An 8,828-nucleotide genomic window follows, 5' to 3' on the forward strand; every position below is an offset into this window, starting at 1 on the left:
TTCTGTTGAGTTTGTTCGATCTTAATAGAATTTACTTGATCACTTGATAAATGGGGTAGCTAGAGACTTGGTAAGAAAGTCAGTGATATGGATAGGTTTGAGGCCCACTTGACATCTTTTTAGGTGAGATACCCAATTCCTTTCTAATATAATGTTAGAAGTTGAAGTGAATGTGGAAATCTTGCTTATGGATATTGGAACACATTTATGTTACTACATCCCACTATATATGCTTATAACCTATAGAGTTAAGGTAAGATGAACAATTATTAATAGTTTGTTTGAAAAAAGTACATCAATAGGTGCATGATATAGAAGAACTACCTAAGTGAGTGTGAAGTGTTCCCGCTTCAGAAAGCTTGGGCTAGGCTTTTATGTACTCATAAATGGATAGGACACATGGCTGTAATAGTGTCAAGTATGAAATATTAGAATCTGTGTAAAACTTATGTGTATAATATCTTCAGTTACCCAAATGAGTTGAAAGGTTCAATCCTTAGGACACTGATTCTCGAGTATTTGAAATGTGTATTATACTAATGTAAAAATTCAATTTTCAAGATATTTTCATTTATGAATGAGTTTGTTTTTAGTTAATAAATGATTAAACTAAAATGGGGGATGAATGTTGGTGATTTACTGTTATCAACATATTTTAGTGTAATTATAATTAGTATTGAGACATGCTACATTCAGTTTACTATCCGAGCATAGAGGTTCCGAGGCAGCGCCCATAGGTACGAGGTTAAGGGGCAACACCACGAAACCTAAACGGATTTCTATAATAGGAAATGGTCCGAACATATATTTCCCACTAAAAGGAGTTTATAACATCATGATGATATAAGAATCAGTTTTGTCCTATAACCACCATTCAGCCGACTAATTTTGGCGCCAACTTGGTGTGTAACCACTTTTAACCACCTTATTCCTTGAATATGAATGTCCTAGAAAATGGTTAACAACTTTGATACCCGAAATTGATTCTTTGCATCTATTTGTCTAATTAAAAATACAAAACAACAATGTATTTTTCTGTGTTTCGGATTTGGAAGTAATCTGAATTCTAAATTGTTATTATTAGATTATCTCAAATCAGATTTCGTCATACCCTAGACTATAGGGTCGAAATCACATATTTTAGAAAGTATTGCAATCACGTTTCTAAAATTATCTGAGTGTGTATTGATATTTTTAGACCCAAAATCTAAGAGTGTTGATAGTGTTACGTTTAGTAATTTCTTGATTTTAATCGTATTGATATGTGTACATTTGATCGAATTATTTCAAAGATCAGGTTTATGTTCACACGATCCTATGTTCACATGACCCTATCGGTTAGTGTTATAATATGGATGGTGGTTCTATAACAACAAAATATATGACATTCATTATAATATTCCTAAATGTATGAGGCACATGATGATGCTTGATAAAAATATATAACAATGTATTAATTATGCACCAAATTGTAATATATTAATCATTTACATTTCTATTCACAACTACCGGAGCTTTTGGATTACACCATACAATAAGATAATATTTTTAATCAATTTAAATTTTAAAACCTTTACCATTTAGATATTTTAATGTTCATTTTATAAATATTTTTATTTTTTATAAAATAAAAAAAGTTGAACCAAATCTTAATGTATAGATGGGGCCGGGGGAGGATTTTTGTATCTTTTTGGGTTTATAATGATGACGCATCAACACGTGCATTCCATGACAATTCTCAGCTACACACAGACTCTGAGCCATCGCCATTTTTGTTCTTGTACTTCTTGGCCTCTTTCTCTTCTCTTTTGTAAGCCCCACAACCACTTTCGTGACTCCCCATGCTCCCCATCAGCCATTCACACCCCTAAAACCCCACTCTACACATAGGAATCTCGTGGAGATTCCCCCTTCAATCTTTCATCCCTGGTGTGCTCCACCTTCATATGCGTACAAATTTTTGTAGCTATTAAGCCTGTTCTCATGTATGAATGTCTATTTACACATCGGATTCACCGTCTGACGTGACCGAACTGCACATTTTGTGTAAAATTGAGAATCATCTGTTGGTCTTTGTCTCTCGCGCTTTATAGTAAGTTTCAGCTCTCTATCCGATTGATTTTCTCTTTTACGACGTGGGTTTTTGTTATGGATTTGAATTATCCGATCTGGATTGTGTGTGCTGTCATGCGTTTATTTTTCGTTGTTGATCGATTGTAAGTCCGATTCTTCAAAAGCATGTCGGACGGAAGGTTTTGATCGGAATGCATTAGTCACTAGTATGTTTACTCATTTATGTACAATTTTGATCAAATTTTCCATAATTTTCTCTTTTTAGACGTTGATTTTAATGGATTTAAAGTTTCCTGATCTGGATTTTGTGTTTTGTTATGCATTTCTTTTTTCTACGTTCGATTCTTTGTTGATCGATTATAAGTTCATTCTTCAACAAATCGGCGAGGGTTAAGGGTTTTGGACGGAATGCATTAGTCACTTGTACTGTACTCATTCGTGTTTCATATGATCGAATTATCTATAATCTTCTTTTGTTTTTGACGTTAATTTTGATGAATTTGAAGCTTCCCACTCTGGATTGTGTTTTGTCTTTCTTCTTCATCCGATCTCTGTTAGTGTTACGTTTTTTAGAACGGCATTAATGTCAATTTTGATCAAGAATCCAACAATTTTCTCTCTTTTTGATGGATTCGAAGTTTCTCGATCTGAGTTTGTTGGGATTGTTTTCCTTGATTCGGATGTTTTCGTAATTCATAGGAATTCTATTTCTTCAACTGCCATTAATCGAAACAATTCTTTCCTCATGATTAATTTTAATTATAGTATCTTCACATAAATTAAATGGTATGGGTGTTGAATCTTGATTTATTTCCAGTACTACGCATTCAGTTATCAGTGGTACTGTGAGCTAATTTGGTTATACGCTGGCAATACTTGAATCTTAAAGAACCCTAAAGGTACCATTTTTTTGGGGGCCCATTTAAGGTTGTGTGTTTATCTAACTATGGGATAGTAAAAGTACTTGTAATAATGAATTTGAGGGTTCTAAATCTATGATTGTACACTGAGTTTTACGCATAAATAATTGAAACCCACAACAAATCTTGATGTATTTCCAAGTTTTTAAGTAGACTTTGAGGCATGTTATGCATTTAAGTGTAAGCAGCACTGCAATCTTTGCTGTAGAGTAATTTCGATGTTATACTTTTTGTCATCAACATGGGTGATGAAATGCTTCTGCAATTTGTGAATATGATCCAACAAACAAGTGTTTAATTTCAATGTATTTCCAAGTTATTATGTGAACATCATATGAGTTTCATTTTTAATGGTTTGTGCTTGTGTCACTTTTTTGTGTACTAATTCAAAAACGTTCAGTTACACAATGTGTTTGATGAAATGTCTTTTCTTTAGTAAAATCGAATGATATCTTGAATCTTGATGTGTTTTCAACTTACAATATAAAAGCAGTGTCAAATAACCCTTTTGGAGAAACTTGAAAGTTAGGCATGTCACACATTTCATCATACTATCCTCTTAACTTTTCACCTTGTAGTAGTTAACAACATTCAAATTTTTTCATACGCAATGTGTTTGATAAAATGCCTCAACCAAAATGCAGATAACTGAACTTTTCAAGATCATTATCACATTCAAGAATGTCTACAGCGTCAGCTGATTTGACGCAAAACAACGATAATGTGAAAAGTAGTGATTGTGAAAATGATTTTGATTTCTCAAAGCTGCCACATAAGCCAAGAAACTTGAATATGGAGAGACAAAGATCTTTTGATGAGAGATCACTTGTTGAAGCATCACCTCGATACACATGGGCAGAAAATGGGCAAAGACATATAGACAATGAGAGTGTTTTTTCACCAAGTAGAAGATCATCCTTCAATACACCAAGATCACTTTATGGGTTTGAACCACACCCAATGTTTGCTGAAGCTTGGGAGTCTTTGAGGAAAACCATGGTGTATTTTCGTGGTAGACCAGTTGGGACTATTGCAGCTCTTGATAATTCTGATGAGAAATTAAATTATGATCAGGTATGTTGTTGTTCTTCATGATAGTTAGTTTAAGCCAATCTTGTAGGGTGTTATAGGGAATGAATTAGCTTAAATCAAGACCTTAGGGTTGTATTTGTTACACAGGATGAGACTTGACAAACTTTTTATGGCTATTTTTTTGGTGTTGAGGATGAGGAGGGTGTTTTTGTCTTTTGCACAGGTGAGAGGTCGAGGGCAAGTCCCTGTCTGACCTTGTTCAATCTTTTTGGTTTTGACAAAAAAAATTCAATTTTAGTCGGTGTCAGAATTGTTAATATTTGAATTTTTAAGAGGTCTGAATTTCTAACAGGGTCTGAATTTTTAGCATGTTGTTTGGTTAGAACCTTTGAATTGTTGTGTTGAATGATAAAGATGACCATTTTACCCTTTTGTGCCTATTGTGAACAACTTTCTTCTTGTTTGGTTAGAAGTTTTCCACTTTTTAAATCCCCATGTTGTGAATATTGTGAACAACTTTCTTCTTGTATAGGTTTTTGTGAGAGATTTTGTTCCAAGTGCATTAGCTTTCTTGATGAATGGAGAACCCGAAATTGTCAAAAACTTTCTTCTAAAGACTCTTCGCCTTCAATCATGGGAGAAAAAAATCGATAGATTTCAACTAGGGGAAGGTGTCATGCCTGCAAGTTTCAAAGTTCTTCATGATCCGATTCGCAACACAGAGACTTTAATGGCGGATTTTGGTGAGAGTGCAATAGGCCGAGTTGCCCCGGTTGACTCAGGGTTTTGGTGGATCATATTGCTTAGAGCTTATACAAAATCAACTGGAGATAGTTCTTTAGCTGAAACACCTGATTGCCAAAAGGGTATGAGGTTGATTCTTGCATTATGCCTTTCAGAAGGTTTTGATACTTTTCCTACTCTTCTTTGTGCTGATGGATGCTCCATGATTGATCGAAGAATGGTGAGTTTGTAAATATTTTCAACTTTTTTTTTTGTCTTATTAAGTATGTTAAAAACATAAGCATATTTCACTGATTTAGTCATTTTATTGATTTAGTCATTGATTCAATGGTTAAATTTAAAAAAAAAAAGTGAAAGTACACCTTGTGTTTTTTTATTGAAAACCGTGTAATACTGAATTATGATTTTTGTAAATGGTCAAAAAGGTATAATTCACTAGAGATGATAGTTAAGTGTGGTTACATCAATAAAATAGTGAATGTACATTATTGTCTTTTGTACTTTTCCCTTTTCCAAAACCATGTGGTTATTTTAAATGGTGAAAAAAATATAGTATAATGGTTAAACTGATAAAATGTTAACATATTTTCATTTATATATACAGGGTGTATACGGATACCCAATAGAAATACAAGCTCTTTTCTTCATGGCATTAAGATGTGCTTTAGTTTTACTCAAACAAGATGCTCAAGGAAAAGAACTTATTGATCGAATCACAAAACGTCTTCATGCCTTAAGTTTTCACATGAGAAGCTACTTTTGGTTGGATTTAAAGCAACTAAATGACATTTATCGTTACAAAACCGAAGAGTATTCTCACACTGCAGTCAATAAGTTCAATGTGATACCTGATTCACTTCCTGAATGGGTTTTTGACTTCATGCCAACTTTTGGAGGATACTTTCTTGGAAATGTGGGGCCCTCAAACATGGATTTCAGGTGGTTTTGTTTGGGGAATTGCATTGCTATTCTTTCATCTTTAGCAACTCCAGAACAATCAATGGCAATTATGGATCTTATTGAAGCAAGATGGGAAGAGTTGGTTGGAGATATGCCTTTGAAAGTTTGTTATCCAGCTATTGAAAGCCATGATTGGAGGATTATTACAGGATGTGATCCCAAGAACACAAGATGGAGTTACCATAATGGTGGATCTTGGCCAGGTATGTTGTAGAAATTGTCTTTGTTTATGTGTTTTTGTTTACTGTTTTATCGATTTAGTGATTGAAATGTTATCTTTTTATTGATTGTTAGGTCACTCATCTTCTAATTGTACAAATCGAATCAAATGAGTGGATTTAAAGTTTTTTGATTTGGTGTGTACCTTAATATGGAAATTAATCCTTATTAATCTCCATAGAAAATAGTTAAATACTTAAATTGATAAAATGGTGAAAGTACAACTGATTTTCTTTATGTTTCCCTTGGAATAGTACTTTCTCTGTGTTTGACTTCTGGAAGTCAAAGCTAGTAATTTAAATTGTTGGATTGATGCTCATATTTTAGTCTTTTAGATACAAAAATTTATTCCTAAACTACATTATCTATTTTTTTTTTTCCCATCATAGTTCACCTTCCAAACTCATATACTCATGATAATGTTAATTTGCATAAAATAACAATGTACTTTAGTCCTTTTACCAATATAGGCACTACACAAATTTTTAACAATGTAATTAGATTTCTTTACCCATAATAATAACATACTTATATCTTTTTTATTTTTTTATTATTTTTTTTACCAATAATAGCAAATTTGTAACTCACAATAACAACACACTTATAGTTTTTTTTACCCATAATGTAACCAATTTTTAGATTTCTTTATTACACATAATTAACAATGTACTCATAAAGGTAGCAAAATATAAATACATTGCTGTTTTGAGTAAAAAAATTGATAAAAATAAAAGTACGTTGCTATTTTGAGTAAAAAAAATATAAATCTTCTGATGAATTTTTTTTGGGTGCAGTCCTCTTGTGGTTGCTCACGGCAGCATGTATCAAGGTGGGCCGCCCCCAAATTGCAAGGCGGGCCATTGAGGTGGCGGAGCTCCGGTTGGCGAAAGACGGGTGGCCGGAATATTATGATGGAAAGAGTGGCCGATATGTTGGAAAACAGGCTCGAAAGCATCAAACATGGTCAGTTGCTGGTTATTTGGTGGCCAAAATGATGCTTGAAGATCCTTCACATTTAGGTATGATATCACTTGAAGAAGACAGACAGATGATGAAACCCGCTGTGAAAAGATCATCCTCGTGGACTTGTTGATGTCATTTTTTCCGTATTTTTATCGTATTTGTAAGATTCGGGGTACTTTCGTTAGGGTTTGTGTAGACATATGGGGATTTCAGGTTTTAGATTTTTCGGTAGAGAATTTGATTGTGGTTTGTAGAACTAGAAATAGATGCAAAACTTATTCGTCTTGGTTCGTTTAAGAGTCTAATTTAGGAAATATGTTGCAAGTTCATTTGCTTATGGTATCGTTCGTGAGCATCCAAGTTTTTAGAATTATAGAAGGGTCAATCACTATGGTGACCAAATTGGGAGGAGTCAAAACACAAAATGAACACCTTTGCGAAGTATCAATTTTTTTTTTCTTAAAAGGTGATCGTTTTGTGTTTTTGACACCCTCCCATTTTGGTCATTTTAGTGATTAACTCTTTTGTAACACATGATTTTTGGATGTTTTACTTATAATTCTATCTATATTCTATGTGGATAGAGTCATAGAATTAGTTTGTTAAATATGAATGTGTGCATTGGATTCAAACATGATTGCATCATACCAAAAAGGAAACAAATCATTATATAGTAGCTAGAGATAACGACACTAGCGAGTATTTATCTAATGGTATTGTGTCTCCTACATATGTGTAGAGACTTACCATTATTTGGGAATAGAGTTAATAATAGGAAATAATTTTCTTAAATTATATCAGCCATTTATACAAACAAATGATCGTATAAGTTTCAATCACCCGACAAAAAGTGTTATAAAAACTGCAATTATCAAACATTTTGATATTATTAAAATAATTAAACAAGAAGTTGGTTTTCAATTACGTATATTACTAACGTTTGCTAAAGAAATTGCTGAAAAACAACATGAAGAAGTATGCAGTGAAAACCCACTAGATCATTTAAAAAATAGAAATAATCAAGAAATAATAATATTATTAAAAAATCATGATGATGAAGTCAATGTCCCAAACAAAATTCCATACAGTATAAAAGATGTTTCAGAATTTAAACAAGAATGTACTGAATTACTAGAAAAAGGAATCATTCGACCTAGTACGGGTCCTCATTCTGCACCTGCATTTTATGTAGAAAATAATAATGAAATAAAACGAGGTAAGAGAAGGATGGTAATTAATTACAAAAAGATGAATGATGCTACTATTGGAGACTCATATAAATTACCACGGAAAGAATATATTTTGGAAAAATTAAAAGGATATACACATTTTAGTACATTTGATGCAAAATCCGGATATTGACAATTACGCTTACATGAAAATACGAAACCACCAATTGCTTTTTCATGTCCTCCTCAGAAGCATTATGAATGCAATGTCTTTCCATTTGGTTTAAAGCAGACACTAGCAATATATCAACGATTCATGGATGAAACCTTAAATTGTTTAGATCATATTTGTCTTGCATACATTGACGATATAATTGTTTTTACAAAAGGAAATGAACAAACACATATCGTACATAGAATCAAAGAAAAATGTTTAGTTTTATAAAAAAAGAAATCAAAACATTTTCAAACTACAGTTGAATATCTTGGTTTAAAAATTAGAGAAAATGGACAACTATCTTTAACAGACAACATACGAGAAAAATTAAATATGTTTCTTGATAAATTTGAAAATAGAAAACAAATACAGTGATTTCTTGGATGTTTAACCTATATTGCAAAACAAGGATTTTTGAAAAATTTAGCAAAAGAAAGAAATGTTTTATAAAAGAAATTATCAAAAAAAATACCTTGGTCTTGGACCAATACAGATACTATTTTGGTACAAAATATAAAACAAAAAATTCAA

At 32.5% G+C, this 8,828-nt stretch overlaps 1 protein-coding gene across 2 annotated transcripts; it reads left to right on the forward strand.

Moving 5' to 3' along the window:
• Positions 1-1,746: 1,746 nt before the first annotated feature.
• On the forward strand, positions 1,747-7,248 carry LOC111879226 (probable alkaline/neutral invertase B). 2 transcript variants are annotated; one of them, XM_023875697.3, is made up of 5 exons: positions 1,747-2,092; positions 3,638-4,067; positions 4,558-4,989; positions 5,374-5,932; positions 6,743-7,248. In XM_023875697.3, the coding sequence occupies exons 2-5, from the start codon at positions 3,675-3,677 to the stop codon at positions 7,039-7,041; spliced, it is 1,683 nt and encodes a 560-aa protein (XP_023731465.1). In that variant the 5' UTR covers positions 1,747-2,092; positions 3,638-3,674; the 3' UTR covers positions 7,042-7,248. The 2 variants fall into 2 exon arrangements, with proteins under 2 accessions (XP_023731465.1, XP_042753484.1); XM_042897550.2 differs by lacking the exon at positions 1,747-2,092 and adding an exon at positions 2,127-2,279.
• The last annotated feature ends 1,580 nt before the right edge of the window (positions 7,249-8,828 follow it).

Source organism: Lactuca sativa, chromosome 8, assembly GCF_002870075.4.
Source record: "Lactuca sativa cultivar Salinas chromosome 8, Lsat_Salinas_v11, whole genome shotgun sequence".
In the NCBI taxonomy this organism is placed as follows: domain Eukaryota; kingdom Viridiplantae; phylum Streptophyta; class Magnoliopsida; order Asterales; family Asteraceae; genus Lactuca; species Lactuca sativa.

Excerpts from the sequence above, each read along its gene's own strand:
- LOC111879226 (XM_023875697.3), top strand. The coding sequence starts at position 3,675 with ATGTCTACAGCGTCAGCTGATTTGACGCAAAACAACGATAATGTGAAA. Across the intron at positions 4,068-4,557 it reads AGAAATTAAATTATGATCAG|GTTTTTGTGAGAGATTTTGT; the intron begins GTATGTTGTTGT and ends CTTCTTGTATAG. Across the intron at positions 5,933-6,742 it reads TAATGGTGGATCTTGGCCAG|TCCTCTTGTGGTTGCTCACG; the intron begins GTATGTTGTAGA and ends TTTTGGGTGCAG.